General features: G+C 41.8%; 1 protein-coding gene across 2 annotated transcripts in view; it reads right to left on the bottom strand.

Annotated features, from left to right (window-relative positions):
* Positions 1–17,109, bottom strand: part of LOC144826621 (uncharacterized) — a 280,323-nt gene that overhangs the window by 68,025 nt on the left and 195,189 nt on the right. For both annotated transcript variants that reach the window (XM_078685143.1, XM_078685144.1), the window contains exons 16-19: positions 16,516–16,571; positions 11,069–11,177; positions 8,392–8,433; positions 3,297–3,428 (exon numbers count right to left, since the gene is read on the bottom strand). In XM_078685143.1, coding sequence (XP_078541269.1) covers positions 3,297–3,428; positions 8,392–8,433; positions 11,069–11,177; positions 16,516–16,571 — 339 coding nt within the window. The remainder of the gene's footprint in view (positions 1–3,296; positions 3,429–8,391; positions 8,434–11,068; positions 11,178–16,515; positions 16,572–17,109) is intronic.

Genomic DNA, 17,109 nt, shown 5'->3' with positions numbered 1-17,109 from the left:
CCTAGCTTGAGTTGGACTTTTCCTATTGGAACAGGGTCAAGACTGATTTGCTTTAGCTAGGTCCAAACTGAGGTTGCATTGTAATGATGGACTTGGATGCAGCCCCAGTAATTCCCAGGGGCTGAGAATAATTCAACCATTCCACCCTTCACTTTATGTATGCTCTCTAGTATAACATCATATCCTTTATCTTACCGTCTTCCAGAAACGATTTGTCATATTCTACAGAAATGTCCTTAAAAAATGTGCCCGATTTCACGAAGGTACCATAATTCTGATTTCAATCACATTAATTTGCAATCACCACATTGTCAACTCCCCAGGTGACGCTTGGGGATGGAGTGCCAGAGACATGAAACCATCTTCTTCACAGAGGCATGCGCTATATTACATCTCGACTGCAGGCTGAAGAACCTTACAGTTGAGGTTTTAGGATTACCCACTACTGGAAATCTTAGCAAGACCTGCCATGGCCAAGGAGAAAGGAAAATGTAGGCTGAGCTAGTGACATTGCATATGTCGCTTCATCTGCAGCAGTGGAAGAGATGCCCAAACACCATCTGACCCACTTTATTTAAAGGCCGTTGAGTATGTTATGTTATGTTATGTTATGTTGATTTATACTTATTAGGCGCACAGCTACCCAAGGGTTTCCCGGCACCGCCTGACAGGTCAAGAAAAGGAAAAACGATCTTACACATTAAATAACCAGGTCCTGAGGCCCTTGCGATAGTTCACATAATTAGTTTCATTCCGGAGTGTACTCAGGAGGGAATTCCACAGACAAGGGCCAAGATAAGAAAACAATCGCCCACCCATCTGGGACAGTCTAAACCTTGGCACAACAAATTTAGCTTGTGAGGCTGAGCGAAGCGTACGTGCAGGAAGATAACGCTGGACCATAAGCTTCAGATATTGTGTTACTTTGCCAAAATTGATTCTAAACATATAGCTCAAGGCTTTAAACTTTATTCAGTTCTCAATCCTTAGCCAATGTAAATCACTAAGGATTCCTGAGACTGAAGCACTTTTAGGGATCTTACAGAGCAACCTAGCCGCCGTTTTTTGAACCAATTGAAGCTTGCGTACCACACACATCCTTATTGGCTCCAAGATAGAGGATGTTGCCATAGTCCAGCCTTGATGTAATTAGAGCATGGACCACAGTATGTTGCATAGGAGAAGGCAGCATCCAAAGGATTTTTCTGAGCCATTTAAGGACGGCAAAGCACGTAGATGAAACTTTCACTGCTTGCTGCCTCATTGAGAGTTGTTCATCAAGTATGACACCCATATTATGGACCTGCTGGCTGGGCAGTGGTGGCGCGCCCATCTCTAATGGCCAGTGAAGGGGGCCTCATAAGTACTTTTCTCTGCCCAGTATCAGCACCTCAGTCTTCTCTCCATTCAGTTTAAGCATATTAGCTTGCATCCAACCTGCAATCCTACTCAACCCCACTTGGAGAGAGGATGGGTTGGTTGCTCTATCTGCTGATAGAGAGAAGGCAATCTGGGTGTCATCGGCGTAAGAGAAAAGAGAAAGCCCCGCATTTTCCGCAATAAGTGCCAAAGGCCTAACATAGACATTAAATAGCAGCAGGCTCAGAATAGAGCCCTGAGGCACGCCATAGGATAAAGAGTACGTTTTTGAGCTGGAGGTCAGAGAAAAAACTTGAAAAGTACGATCCGCCAAAAAGTCTTTTAGCCAATTGAGTGCTACTCCAGACACTCTCAAGGATTGGAGAGCTTGCAAAAGCAAATCATGAGAAACCGTGTCGAACTCGGCACTCAAATCAATAAGTGTGAGTGCCACGGTATTGCCATTGTCCACACGTTTACGAATCATTTCTGTGACACCTAATAAGGCAGTGTCCGTAGAGAAGCCTAGTCGAAAACCAGACTGTGAACTGTGAAGGAAATCATGAGATTCAACAAAAGATGATCATTGAGTATTAATATGTTTTTCCATCACCTTTGAAAACGCCGGGAGAAGAGAAATAGGGCGGAAATTAGATAGTTGAGACGGATCTGCGTTCGCTTTTTTTAAAAGAGGTAGAAACATTGCATGTTTCCACATAGGTGGTACCTTAGCTTCCATTAGGGAGGCATTAAGCAACTCCATGATTCGTATCAGGGATGGTGTTTCAAGTTTCTGAAGCAGAGAAAGAGGGACAGGATCCTTAGGGGAGCCAGACTTCAAGCTATTTAAAATTAGTATCTGGAAGGTGACTAGCCTATGAGAAATTACACACCATATAAGATCAGAGTGACCAAACTTGCTGTAGAGCAGAGAAGTGACAGTCCACAAAATGAAAGAGGGAGAGGTGGGGTGAGAGACCCCGGACTATTCATGGTGTGATTTTAAAGGAACCAAGGATAAAGTGCTCATATAATTACACCTGTGTTCTGAACTAGGTTCTTTATTGTATGAACAATACGTTGAGGGATGAAGCAGGTACAGTGGAAGCACCCAACCATTGCTGCAGTCGGGTTTACTGTCGTAGATTGTTATTAAGTCAAAGGGGTTATGTAGAGCCAACCTCAAACTTGATATGGGGTAGTATTTAAACCTCAGCCTCTCTTATGTAGTTCATGGTTCCCTTTTATTTCAAGTCAAGTCTTTTCTTTCTTGGCTTCATTTTAAAATACTATGTGTAGCCTACTCAACATCCATTCTGTTGCTCTGTTTAGTGGTCTCTTCTCTCTGTGACATATACCATTTCAACAGAGGAAAGAGGCGTAGCTAACATTGGTGGGGTAGATGCAGCGGCACCTGGGCCCAGAGCCCAGAGGGGCCCATTGAACATTGTTAATATCTCTTTTTACTACCCCAATAGCAGTAAAAAAGGCCAATTTAATTGTTTGTACCTGGGCCCATGGCAGTCTTGCTACTTTACTGGAGGACACTGACATTTGCAACCAGTGGGTCAAGAACATGAAATAAAAGCTTGTGAATAAACAGATGAAGGAAAGGAGGAAGAATAATGTGTAATGCAATCATTACTCTTCTGAAGTTAATATGAAACTGTTATACCTGCTGCTCAGCCAGTGTGGTGGAATGTTGGTGTGTGAGGTGGCTGTGGAATGTTGGTAAGAGAGAGAGTCAGTTGGAGGGTGGGCTGAGCAGCAGGAAGGATGCACCTGGTGGGGCTCTACATGATAACATCTATCTTGATTAAACCAACCTTAAATCTACATGGGCCAGGCATCTTTTATTCATCAGAACAGAAACTAATAGCTATGGCCTTCCAGTCTGGTGGCAGTATTCTAACACCACTAGGTATGGATCTTATCACCTGGTCTCTGGCGGACGCGAGCTCCTGGTGCTGCTCCTCCAGCTTCGAGTCACGGGTCTTCAGCATGTTCCAGACCTTCTGAAGTTCCCCGCGCACCAAGACCAGCTCCGTGTCCACCTCTTCCAGGGAGGCCTGAAGCACAAAGCAAAATCTCCATAAGGTACCATGAGGCAAAAAAAGCAGTGCAAGTCACTCCCTGTCTGACAACATGAAATACAACAGAGCAAACACTAGACTGCCATTAACCTGCCAGCCTTTACACAATTAACCTGCAAAACACCTGTTTTCTTCTCCCCCTGCCAGCCATTGTACCACAATAAGAACACTAATTGTCATTCATCTGCAGCAAGCCATCAGAATGCAACAACGATCACTGAAATCATTCAACCAGGCAACAAACCATCAGAAAGAGAGATGGCCATTCATTTAATCAGCCCGCTAGATAAGGGCAAGCAAAAAACATTGGGTGTCATTTTATCAGTCTGCCATCCCTCTGTAGCAAAGAACAGTGCAACAACTGCCAGCGCAACACCCGTGACAATAAAGTAAACAAACATTGGCACAGCACACAGGTCTGCCAATTTTAGGGAAATGCTTGCTAACAATTAGGCAATGCTGTAAGTGTCGCTCCCAGCTATAACAACAACAAAATGCCATAGTTAAGCAACATCTTGGGCTACAATAAAAAGAATGCTGGTCTCGGCTGGTATAGACTTCTTTGCTGAACAGACTGCATGAGCAGAGTAAAGATGTACACTCAAAGAGTGTTATGAAAATGAGTTGCATTGTAAGATGAAGATGCAGTGTAAGAGGTAAACATCAATGCATGCACTAAAAACTATTGCATGGTTGATGCTTTTGACAAAGAGCTATATTTACATTGCCAATTTAAGAAGGTCTTTACTTTGTCTTTACAAACAAATGAGCATGCAAAGGTGATTTGTTGAAGAGCACTTCCTTAATGCCAGGCCAAAGCATCCAGAGAACATCCAATTCTTAAACAAAAAGCTGTAAGTCAACAATTAAAATGTTGTTGTGTCAGCAAAGTGAAATAGATCAACAAAAGCACACTGCATCTCAATTACAAGCCTAGCAGACTTTATGGGAACACAAAAATGTCAACAGCAGCGAAACACCATGGGCTTGTCAAACCATGAAAAATACATGAAAGCCAATGGCTGAAGGGGGCTGATCCAAATCGGAATTGCAAATAGGAAGGGGTATGATATGGCCATCTGACTCCTATCTGCCATTTGAATTGGAATGCATCGATAGTTCATGACCACAATTGTGGTCGCAAGCCATTGACTAGATGCCAACACCTCAATATCTGAGTCTGAGGGGAAGCTGTGCCCAACCTGCCTATTTAATTAGACAGTCAGATGGAAATGTTTTGGGATAACTGCACGTGAGAAATACAGTCAGGCCGAAATACAGTGTCCTAAATATTGTTTACAAAATTATTTTTCCATTAAGTGTACATTTTCTGCTTTTAACTCCTATAGAGTGATATTTTTGCAAATCGTATTTAGGACGCAATTTTTTTTTAATTCTATGTCAGATTTACAGACTACAATATTCTAGTACCACATCTACTTCTGGGACAGATTGAGCCCAACCCCCTTGTGTCTTATTACATAAATTCAGTAACCACCCTGTCGTCTCCAGTACGAGATTTTAGAATTGGTACTAACTCTTCTCATTTTAGGCTCCAGACTACAGTAAAGAGAAACCAATAAAAAGTGGGTATATCAAAATATAGGTGTTTTATAACTTGCACTACCATAGAGTGAGGGAGAATTTATTTTTAATGAGAATGTAATGGAGAACGTTGTTATCAGGAAGTCGAGCATTCAGCCACACAACTGGGAATCATTCGTTTTGAAAGTGGATTATTAACATATTTAGCAGTTGTCTGTGAGTTGAGGGTATCTTGATAGGTTTTTACTCTCAAATGCATTAGGGTAAGGATGGTTCCTGGGAGATTCCACTGGTGACACAGAGTAAATCAAATTTCCTTTATTAGACTCTGATACTTTATTAGTACATGTCTTAGTCCCACTCCATTTTAATCTATACATCTCACCTATGGTCTCCACTATTGAAGCCTTCGGAATTCTGGCTATCTCCTATGCGGATGACACTCAACTTATTTTTGCGCTATGGTATAGTTGGGCAATAGGGCAAGAGACTTTCAAGTGCTGTATATTGAAGGTGGTCGAGTGGAGGGATCAAAACCGTCTGCGTTACAACTCTTCTAAAATGGAGATCATCTTTTTTGGACACAAGGCTACCAGCTGGTCTAATGACTGGTGGCCATCTGAACTAGGCAAAGATTCTTGGGGTAAAATTTGATGATGAGCTTACCTTTTGTCCCCACTTCACGTCCCTGGCAGAGAAACTATTTTTTATGTGGCTATTATCTCCAGACTGGGCTAGGCAAATGTTTTATGTTTGGGTCTGCTTGCCTGTATGATTAAACATTTGCAGGTAGTTCAAAATGCGGCCTCTAGTTTGATATTGGGGTCTGTTGACACCACTCAATAGCTGGTCGTCTCAAAGAACTATACTGCTGGCTTATTGAGTAGCAGATTGTTTTTAAGATAATGGTATTTTCTTTTCGCTCCTTTCATGGGGAGGCTCTGAAGTATCTTTGTAGGCGGCTCTGTCCCTCTGTACCTGCTCACCCCCTTAGATCAAAGTAGGCATTGCTGCTGACAACCCTCAGATTACCTCTTAAGTCTAGGGGTGCGTGCTCATTCACTTATTTGTCTACCAAGGCACAAAATGAGTTGCCTCTCTTTCTTCGTAGAACCTCTACTGAAGCTCATTTCATAAAACAACTTCAGATGTGGCTTTTTTGCCAGTAAGTGTTAGTGTGGCTGGCTTGCGTTTTTTTCTTGTAAAGCCGGGATGCCTGAGTTTGGCAGCTGCGTGCTTTATTGGTGCCATTTTAATAGGAGAAGAGCAGCAAATGCCTTGTTAGCAGTGCAGCACAGGTTTGGTTGATTTTGTTATATAAAATAGATCAAACCGGATTTCACCTGAACTAAACATTCCAAACTGTTTTTCTATATTGTTATTATGGATGTATTATGATTTTTCGATTTTCCAAGAAGGAAAGTAGGGCTTCAGTTGATGCAAAATAAATTTGTTAAATATATCAAGACATAAGCATCAATGAAAGTGTCAAATGAATTTGCTCCTTTTTTAGGACAATGTACTCATTAATTTTAACTGATAGGTTTTTAGAGTACACAACTTTGATTACTTAGGTGTTAGACTCATGGATAATCTAAGGTGGACGAGTCAATTGGAAAAATCTACATTAATGATTGAACATAGATCTAATGCTATTTTAAGGTTTTATAACCAAACCAAACCAATTTCTCCTGCAGTGGAAACTTATTGTGCAACTGCACAGGGAGCTGCTCACCATGGAGCCTAGATTTGGGGCTGTGCCAAATTACACTTATTGACGATCGCTCAAAATAACTTAATTAGGTTTACCTTCCAGCTCACCCCTAATCTCTGCGTATTTTGATATTGGGAGGAAAAGAGTCGCTGTACTGGCTGTTTTAAAAAGTCTAGCATACTGGATCCGACTATGGATTAAACCAGAACGTGGAGTTTTTAAAGACTCATTGATAGAGCTATTGAAACTCCCAGGAGCAAGGAATATTTCATGGGTCAAATCTGTATCAGGTTGGTTTTACAAACTTGGAATGCAGAATTTGTGGGACGACCCTATTACTATTACACAAAATGACCACAAACTGCTAAAAGATCAATACTGGGCCTACATCAATGATCGTTATGTGACGAACAGTTCTAGTGGGTCTGCAATTACTATATTACTAACTTTAAAGCAATTTCCAATGTTTGAAGAATTCTTAGATCTAATATTCCCACCATTAACTAGGAATTTGTATATACGATTTTGTTATGGAATTCTTCCCCACCAGTCTTTCACAAGTAAATGGTGTATAAATTAAGATCTTAAAATCTGTCCTGCATGTGTCTTGAGTAACGAAGATGAGAAACATATATTGTTCTTTTGTAGAGAGTACCTCACTACACGTCACAAATGGTTAGCTCCAATCTGCAGTGACATGGGTACTCATAGCTATTTGGAAGCTTTTAGGATTTTAAAAAGTGACACATCGCTAAAAATAGTATTTGCTGTAAGTAAATCTTTACAAGCAGTGTGGTTTCAGAGATAGAAAAAATCTAAATGCCATTGGTTAATGTCTCTACCAACTCAATATGCCCCTTTTAGTGAAATATTTTTGCACATTTGCTCATTTGCACTATGCACGGTCACTTTATGTTTTTATTGCACAGCCACCGAAGCCCTTATGAAGATATTACCTTGTAAAATGTATAGGAAGCCTATAGTAGACAAGTTTCAAATGCAGCTTAGACAAAGAGAACTATAAGCCCATAGTTATTTGTTTCTATTGCTTGTTTTTTTAATGAAACATATATCCTAAAATATCTTGTATTTTAGCATCTGATGCACTTTGCACATTCATTTTATGAGTTTATACTATATTTTTACTGCCCGGAGGAATGTTGTCCAACCATAAGAAATGATTTAGCTAGTCTTTTTAAGAGGTATTGATGAATTGCAACTGTAAATAGGACATTGTCATGATGTTGTATCTTTGTGTAAACAGTTCTCTTAATCAATGAGTTATATGAATAATTCCTTGATGTAACAGATGTTGGTGTTTCTGTTTTTATACTTTTTTGTGCATACTTTTATGGTTATTACAACCGAATTAAGTTTATTACTACTGTTACTCATTGTGTTTTAAAACCTTCTACCGCACATAAAAGTTCTAAGCAAAATTTGTGTCAAATTATTTTTGCAAAAGCTTCACATAAATCTTCCTCAAGATTTGCCTTGCTGCAAAATATTTTATGTAACATTATATAATATGCACTGTAGACAATCTATTTTCTCCATTTTCTATTTCAATATAATCTAAAGAGAATTCCTTCTGTTCTTGCACCAGTGCAGTGTTTAGGTGACATTAACCAATGACCACCCTGTTTGATCAATTGTGATTGATATACTTTGAAGCCTTACCTTGATATCTCCAGGCTTCTTATGTTGTAATTCTTCTATTTCCTGCAGAAAGAAAAAAAGACAGGAAAGACCGCTGATTTAGGACATCCGCATTCAGAACTTCCTGCATCAATTGGAAGGGCATCAGACAAATAAGAAGAGGCAATCTTGTCTGTTCCTGAATAATGTGACTCCTTGTTTCCTTATTGCTTAACAACAGTATACTACACCAAGTTTTTGTCTGTGTTTTTCTGATCCGTCCTTTGCACAAGTCTATTACTATAACATGGCTTAAGGACTATATTCTTACAAAAGCAACTCCTCCGTAACTCAACTGTGTGAGTGAACGAAGCAGGGCTCTGTGTGCGTCCGATAAGGTGAATATTAGTTTGTTATTTATGGCTCTCATTAAGAGCCTTTATGCTCATTTCAGGTTCTAAATCTGGTAACTCACTACTACCACTAGCAACAGTTATGTTATGTAATTTATCATGTGTGATAATCACCCCGGGAGGGGTATCTCAGGGTTATCTCTAATTTCAAAACTTGCTACTCACTGTGGCTTCATCTTAAAGGCCTTCCAAGCCATGCTAGCTGAGCTCTCTGAGAGCCTGTCAGTGCAGCACTGCATGTCTGCTTTGACAGAAAGCCTAAAGCACAGCTGCAGGAGGAGGAAAAACAGCAGGGAAGATGGTGGAGGTTGGTTAAGGATGACAGATAAGGTATTTAAGTTTCAGATCTGTGTCAGGCTGGAGAGGCTGTGTAATGTAGGGTTCCCCCATGATTCCTCTGCCCCTGTATAACAGTTGAAAGTAGGGGCAGATTATTTTGGGTGCCATACGTAAAATAAAATTATAGATCAGTAAAAAGTGGATTATGGGGGTGTTTTTCACCACCGGGTTCTGTGTGAGATGTGGCTAACAGATCCTTTTCTCCACAGGGGGTTACTTTCTATATCCTTGAATGGACAAAGACAAAATCATCTTCAACTGGCCCGATTCACATAACTAACTTAAGACAAAATCCTAAACTTACTACCATTTTGGTATTCACAGAAGGCCCTTACTCATTTTGGTATTCACAGAAGGCACTTACTCATTTCGGTATTAACATAAGTCAGGAGTCCTAGCTTTAGGACTTCTAACTTCTGTGAATACCGAAATGAGTAAGTGCCTTCTGTGAATACCAAAATTGGTAAGTGCCTTCTGTGAATACTAAAATGGTAGTAAGTTTAGGATTTTGTCTTAAGTTAGTTCTGGGAATCGGGCCCAACATTGTATCCGACTTTTCATGACTGGAAAACTTCAAGTCTTGTTTCTTGTTTACAATGTTATGGAAACCAACCTTCCGCATTTAATCCTCCTCAAACCTCTCAGTTGTAAATATCCTATGCAAAACCACTCGAACCTGTTTCCCCTTCTACTTTGGCTAAATGGGTCAAATGGGTAACGGCTGAAGCCGGCATTGACGTTTCCCTTTTTTCTGCCCATTCTGTCAGAAGGGCTACCGCGTCCAAAGCATGTATTTCAGCTGGTTGCTTGCAGGACATTCTTATAGCTGCTGATTTACATTTAGAGCTTTCTATTTCAAACCAATTGCTCATCGCTCATGCAATGCAGTTTCGCAGCATTAAACCTGTTACAATCAAGCCTCTAGCCTGGTAATAGAATGGAAATTTCCCAAAGAAAGTGACAGGAGGATTGGATTCTTTTAAAGGTAAGCAGTTGAAGATTATCCCTCCCATCCCCTCTCTGTTATCACAAATATCTGTGCCTGTTCAGTTTGAATTAAATATATTGTCACACCAGAGAGGAGGTTCTAACAGTTATCAGTCCTGTGGCTCTCTGTTTTCAGAGTCAGAATTTTATAATTATCACTCCTTTAAAATTGCAACAAACTGTTTGATTTCAAGCAACTTCTTACAAGTTGGTAAGGATTATCTTTTGGCTGCAAAGAAGAGGAGGTTTGCTACTCTGTAGAAGTGGTCAAAGGCCCACTGATTCGTGGATTGACTCTGAAATCACTGAAACACTAGAATGCCGACCTCAGTTATTATGTATTGCGTTAGGTTTTTTTTTTCATTCATGTTATAGACACATTTGTATCTTTGCTTCAGGAGATTTTGTAATAATGAAGACTTGCCATAATCTTTGCCTCTGTGGCATTTGATAGACTGCAAACTTCCGGCCACAGTTTAGTGGGGGAGATTTCCGCAGTCTCCAGTTGGGTAACTTTATTTGTGCTTGTGCTCTCGCTCTCACCTGCATGTGCATTCAGAATTTCAGGGGCTACTGGTGGGCTGGTCTAACTACACCGACTGATCTCGCACAAATGAGCTTCTAATTATAAACGTTGCAAAGGGGCTAGTAAAGATAGTTTTAAGGGTATCACATACAGTCACATGAAAGCAAACATAAGTTTGGATTTACAAGACATTTTTAGGCCAGCAAAGGCTCAGTAAAGATTGTTATGCAGAACAATCCCCAATTATCTCTAGCCTTGTCCCTTCATTGCCTCTCCTAGTCTCCACCCTAATTTTCATTTTGCTGCCCAGTATAAATGGCTTAACCCACCACCTTGCTTCATCGCTTACACATACCTAGAAAGAAGTGATTAAAAGGATACTGATTTCAAGCAAGTATGGCCGGTGCATGGCCTTAAGGCTTGCATGTTTTTGAATATTGCCGCTGCTTCTCACCTCCTTCAGAGTCCAGATCATCTCCTCTTTTTCCTGAGTGGCCTGCCTCTCCTTTACAAGCTGCTGCTGGAGGCGGTCCAGTTCCTCCGATCGTCCTCCAGATCCCAAACTAAAGAGTAATAAACATGGAGAGAAAAGCCCTCCATGAGAACTGAACTTCTTTTCTTTTAGAACAGCAATCAAGCTCAGTGGGATACCAGCTGCTACTTCTGGGTAGGAGAAATCCGCTCAGAATGGTCTCATCTGCATGTCTGGAAACTCACTAGTCTTTTAAAGGTAAACCATGACAAAGTAGTGGTTTCATAGTAGTCTTATAATGGTATACTAGGACAAAATAAGGAGGTCACACTAGTCTTATAACGGTAAACCAAGGTAAAGTAGGGAGCTCATACTAGTCTTATAACAGTATACAATGACACATTAGGTGGGACACACTAGTCTTATAATGGTATACCATAACAAAGTAGGTGGGTCGCACTAGCCTTACAATGGTATACCATGACAGTGCATGGAGGTCACTCTAGTCTTATAACCAAAACCATGCCAAAGTAGGCGGGCGCCTAGGATTATGACGGTATACCTTGATGAAGTAGGGAGTTCACATATGATTTACTGCATAACAGGACAAAGTAAGTGAGTCACCTAGCCTTAGAACGGTATACCATGACAAAATAGCAGTTCACATTAGTCTTATAATGGTATACCATGACAAAGTAGAGAGGTCACACAAGTCTTATGCCAGGGTAAAGTATGGCGGTTACACTAGTCTTATAACAATATACCAAGACAAAGTAGGTGAGTCACACTTGGCTTTGGTCTTGGCTTCTCCATTAAACTTAATGAATCCTCGTCCTTCTCAGGAGGATTGATCTATCGCCCCCCTGGTAATGCCACCAAATTCTTGGACACACTGAGTGACTCTTTGGGTCATCTCCTCCTTAGATACCCACACTTCACTCTTATTGGGGATTTTAATTTACACCTTGAGTCCAAAACTGACGTACATGTCAACAACTTTCTACAGACCCTAGAAATTTTCAACCTTCATCAAAGAGTTACTCAGCCCACTCACTTATTAGGGCATACTCTTGATGGAGTTTGTACTAACCTCCCCCTTCTAACAACCCTACCTCCTGTCCCTCAAATATGGACTGATCATAGTCTGATCCCGTTCCATATTAAAACTTTACGTCCACAGACCACCAGTAAACCCAGCTCACACCTGGATAACCTCGTCAACTGGAAAGAGATACAGGCAAACTTCCAGTTAAATCCTATTACCCAATCTCAGACCCCTGATTTCAGCGGTGATGCCGAACATGACGCTAATCTCTTCCATAGCTGGATTTGTCAGGAAATTAGAGCACGTGAACCTCCCAATTGTCCCCGAAGAACAGAGAAAAAAACCTAAGACCAATGACCCCTGGTTTACCTCTGATCTAGCAATAGCCCATCTATCTTGCAGAAAGGCCGAACGCAAGTGGCGTAGAACGTACTGCACGGCAGACAGACTTTCATATATTCAGCTGAGGAAATTATATCATGCCAACATTAAAACAGCTAAAAAAGTATTTTATACGAACGCCATCAAGGAGTCCAAACAGAAACAAAAAACATTGTTCTCGATAGTGAAGACGTTCATCCAGCCCAGAGCGTTACAACCGGAAATTCCCCCTTCTCAAGAGTTTTGTAACCAAATTGCTAACTTCTTTGAGGAGAAAATCGATGCCATCCAAAAAAAAATTCCTTTACCCCTAGTAACCCAGTCTTCAAGCAAATCTGCCCAAAAAATAATAATTCCCGTTGGAAGTCTTAAAAACTTCACACCAGTCAATCTAGATCAAACTAGAGAAGTTATCTTGGCATGCAAATCTGGATCACCCTCTGACCCCTGCCCCCCCAGGCTTCTCCATCAACTCATTGACGTGATGAACCCAATCATTAACACGATTGTGAATTCCTCCCTTAGCCCTGGAACTGTGCCTCGCTTGTGGAAACAGGGAATTGTTAAACCCCTAATGAAAAAATCCAATAAATCCCCCTCTGAGCTTACTAATCTCCGCCCAATATCACTTCTCCCTGCTCTAGGGAAGATTACCGAACAAATGGTTTATAGAGAACTGAAAAGCCATCTCGAAGTACACAATGTACTCCACCCCCAACAATCAGGTTTTCGCCCCCATCACTCGACGGAGACTGCACTGATTGAATTAACAGACTCTATAAAGCTGCTGCAGGATCAGAAGAAGAATGCCGTCCTTATTCTCCTAGACCTCACAGCGGCGTTTGATACCATCTCGCATTCCATCCTGATTAGCAGACTGAAAGATATCGGTATCTCAGAGGTGGCTCTGGCATGGATAACGTCCTTTTTAACTGACAGATCACAAAAGATCGCCTTAGGTCCTTTCCTCTCTAAGGAGAAGAGGGTCTCATCTGGAGTCCCTCAGGGCTCCATCCTGAGCCCTCTCCTCTTTAATATTTACCTAATTCCACTCATATCTCTGATTGAGTCATTCAGAATACTCGTAACATCGTACGCAGATGATACGCAACTCATTGTGCCCCTAGAGGAACACTCGACTGAGGCGGAGCAAAACCTCAAAAGCTGTCTGAGGGCTGTCTTTCATTGGATGGACATAAACCATCTAAAATGCAATTCCAGCAAGACTGAGATCCTCCCAATGGGAACAAATACCAACTTCTGTCCAGGCCTATGGTGGCCTGAAGACTCAGCTGCCCCTCCCCAGACTGTAACAACTGCTAGGAATCTTGGAGTCCTGTTCGACACCGATCTGTCTTTCGACCAACACGTGAGGACGGTGGCTGGCCGATGTTTCGGAATCATAAAATCTCTAAAAAAAATGTTTTACTTCTTACCGATAGACTCTAGAAAAACCGTAGCAGTGGCCCTAGTGCTCGCACGTCTGGACTACTGCAACGGTCTTCTGGCTGGCGCTAAGAAAGCTACACTTAAAAAACTTCAAAGCGTACTCCACTCTGCAGCCCGATTGGTTCTGAAGCTACCCAGAAAATCTTCAATATCCGCTGCTTTAAAATCTTTACACTGGCTCCCACTTCACAAAAGAATTTTCTTCAAGATTCTCATTGTTGCTTTCATGGCATTCAACAACTCTGGCCCGAAATATCTCATCAAGCGTTTCCCTCACTACAACCCTAGCAGATCCCTGCGCTCCTCCAATGACAATCTAATCCTTCCCGCCAGGTTCAATCTGAAAACCAAAGGTGGCAAAACCCTAAATCATCTGGCCACTAAAGCTTGGAACCTCATGCCTAAAGACCTAAGGTCCCAAACCCAAGAAAATCTAATTCTTCAGCCCTCAGGATGTGATTTGATATCCTACCTGGAAATCAGCGCCAAGATGCTCCTTCCGGAGCGAACGTTGCGCTCTATAAATACCCCCACAAATTACAAATTACAAATTACACTAGATTTATAACGGTATACCAGGACAAAGTGAGCGAGTCACCTACTCTTCTAAAGGTATATCAAAACAAAGAGGAAACAACCAAGATATTCATAAAGAAAGCAGAACCATTGTACACAGATGACAGTGGCACGCATTATGTCATAATTCTTACAATTTACCAAGCTAAATGCAATATAGAACAGCGTTCAATAATTACATTTGGGGTTTCAACAATCTTAGATCCCACTGCAGTAGAGGACGCAGGGCATTTGCCCCTAGTTAACAATAGTATAGCTCAGCTTTCATCTTCATGCTATGCATGATGTGAAATAACACAAATGCTTTGATAGTGACTCTGAAATAATAACACTAAAGGTCTAACTTTTCTGTTTACTAGTAGACACCACGTTGTGAACGTCTCAATGTACACTGGTCATACACAACATGCAATACGTACCTTGATCCACAGTCCCCTTATTGACCCAGCTTGACAATCACTGGACATTTGTATTTCACAAAAGATGTGTTTGCCTGGAAGTCAATACCAGTTACATATTTCTACACTTTCAGGTGATACCAAATTGGATTTCGTGTGAGGTGTAGCACAGAATCATAAGCCATTAACCTGTTGATTCATCAGTCGCTCTAACTAACAAGCTGCTCAATATATTGAAGGACTCTTTCAGCGAATGGACAGGTGTAGTAACATTGTATAATAATACATTGATATTTCTCATCTAACCACAACAACTAACAGCATGACCTCAATTGTGGGGCTTCTTGAGAGAGATCATGACAGAGGTAGGGTAGTATCACCACTGGAGTGTCACTAGGCACTTTGTTTACCCTTCACGAAACATTTTCCAGAGTACCTTCAATGATCCACCATGCTTGCATACTGTCTCTTTATTTATCCTCTGAGCAAAGACATCACATGGGCATCACAAGGTGTCTTATCACAGTATGAGGGAGTGGTAAATGGCATGGAGCACTCTCTCCACTGGTACCTCAAGAAAATTAAGTCTGGGATCAAGTGCCATCAATTCTGGGCCACTTAAATAGGAAAGCATATCTCTCTTTCCTTCACAGCCTACACTACCAGTCACTTGCCCTTTGGTGGGAAACCACACAGCCACTGGTATAAACATGAGGGTCAAAGGCATACACATACCCAATTGTTTCTGTTGTATAAACAACACACTCAAAAGGGCGTGGATGATGCATTTCTGCATATTCCTAGAGTGAATGATCCTCATGGTCTACCACCTCAGCTCATTCTATCAAAAATCAAATAAAACATCCTCGCCCCAATAAATACCACAATGACTTACATCTCAAGTCTCACTCAATAGGAGTGAGCCATGCTTCTTAGAGCACTGCCTCACAATCTGAACATCCCTTTTGAATGCACTCTATGTCAGAATCCCCACCCTACTCACCAAGAGGCTCCAGGTCATCCAGATGACAGCAGCCAGATGACACTCAACCTCCCAACCTGCACCCACACATCCACTCACCTCATGGACTTCCACTGACTCTACATCTAAAAGAGCAACCAATTCAAACAACTCACTCACACATACAAGGCACTGCACAACCTAGGTTCCACCTACATGAACAACCACATCAGCTTTCACATCCCTACCAGATCTCCTTGATTTGTCAGCTGTTGGCATGCCTCCATTTGTGCATCAAGAGTGCTGGAGCCCGCTCCACAACTATTTGTACCCAGCTCGTGAAGCCTGGAACAAACTTCCACTTCACATTAGAGCCATCAGTTCACTCCTAGAATTCTAGAAGAACCTGATAACGTATCCCTTCCAAAAGGCCGCAGCTCGGGCAGCACCTCTCCCCTCCCCAAAGTGGCAGTATACCCACCTGATATGATCCTCTACAATTAAACATAACATAACAATGGGGAAATAGATCTAATATAGGTGGGCAATACTGAAAAAAGAAAAAGGCTTCTGTAGTTTGGACAATCCTGAATGAAATGCCAGCTGCCTGGCACCGTACCTTCCCGAAGAGGATCCGGGAATGTTCTTGTCCAGTGCAGTTGCCCCAGGAATAGTCTGTAAAAGAGTGAAAGATGCAATTAATACTCTACAGGAGCGATTTCAACAGACCACTTAGGTACAATATGATCACATGGGTCCATTAAGGTCACTTGGACACAATAGGATCACTTGAGTACAATAAGATTGCTGGGGTACAACAAGTTAACTTGGTTATAATAAGACCACTTGTGTACAATCAATCAATCATTCAATCAATCAAGAATTTGTAGAGGGCACTACTTACCCGTGAGGGTCTCAAGGCACTGGGGGAAAAAAGGGGGGGGGGCGCTACTGGTCTAACAGCCAGGTCTTGAGTATCCTCCTGAAGGTCAGCAGGTCTTGGGTCTGTGGTAGGCTCAGTGGGAGGGTGTTCCAGGTCCTGGCGGCGAGGTGGGAGAAGGATCTGCCGCCGATGGTTGTTCTTTGGATGCGAGGGACGGTGGCTAGGACGAGGTCGGCAGAACGGAGCTGGCGGTTGGGTATGAAGAAGAAGAGTCGTCTGTTGAGTTAGGCTGGGCTGGTCTTGTGGAGTGCCTTGTGTGCGTGGATGAGG

This window comes from Lissotriton helveticus, chromosome 3_2 (genome assembly GCF_964261635.1).
Source record: "Lissotriton helveticus chromosome 3_2, aLisHel1.1, whole genome shotgun sequence".
NCBI classification, from domain to species: domain Eukaryota; kingdom Metazoa; phylum Chordata; class Amphibia; order Caudata; family Salamandridae; genus Lissotriton; species Lissotriton helveticus.
The sequence above is the reverse complement of the archived record's forward strand: the minus strand, read 5'-3'. Positions and strand labels throughout refer to the sequence as shown.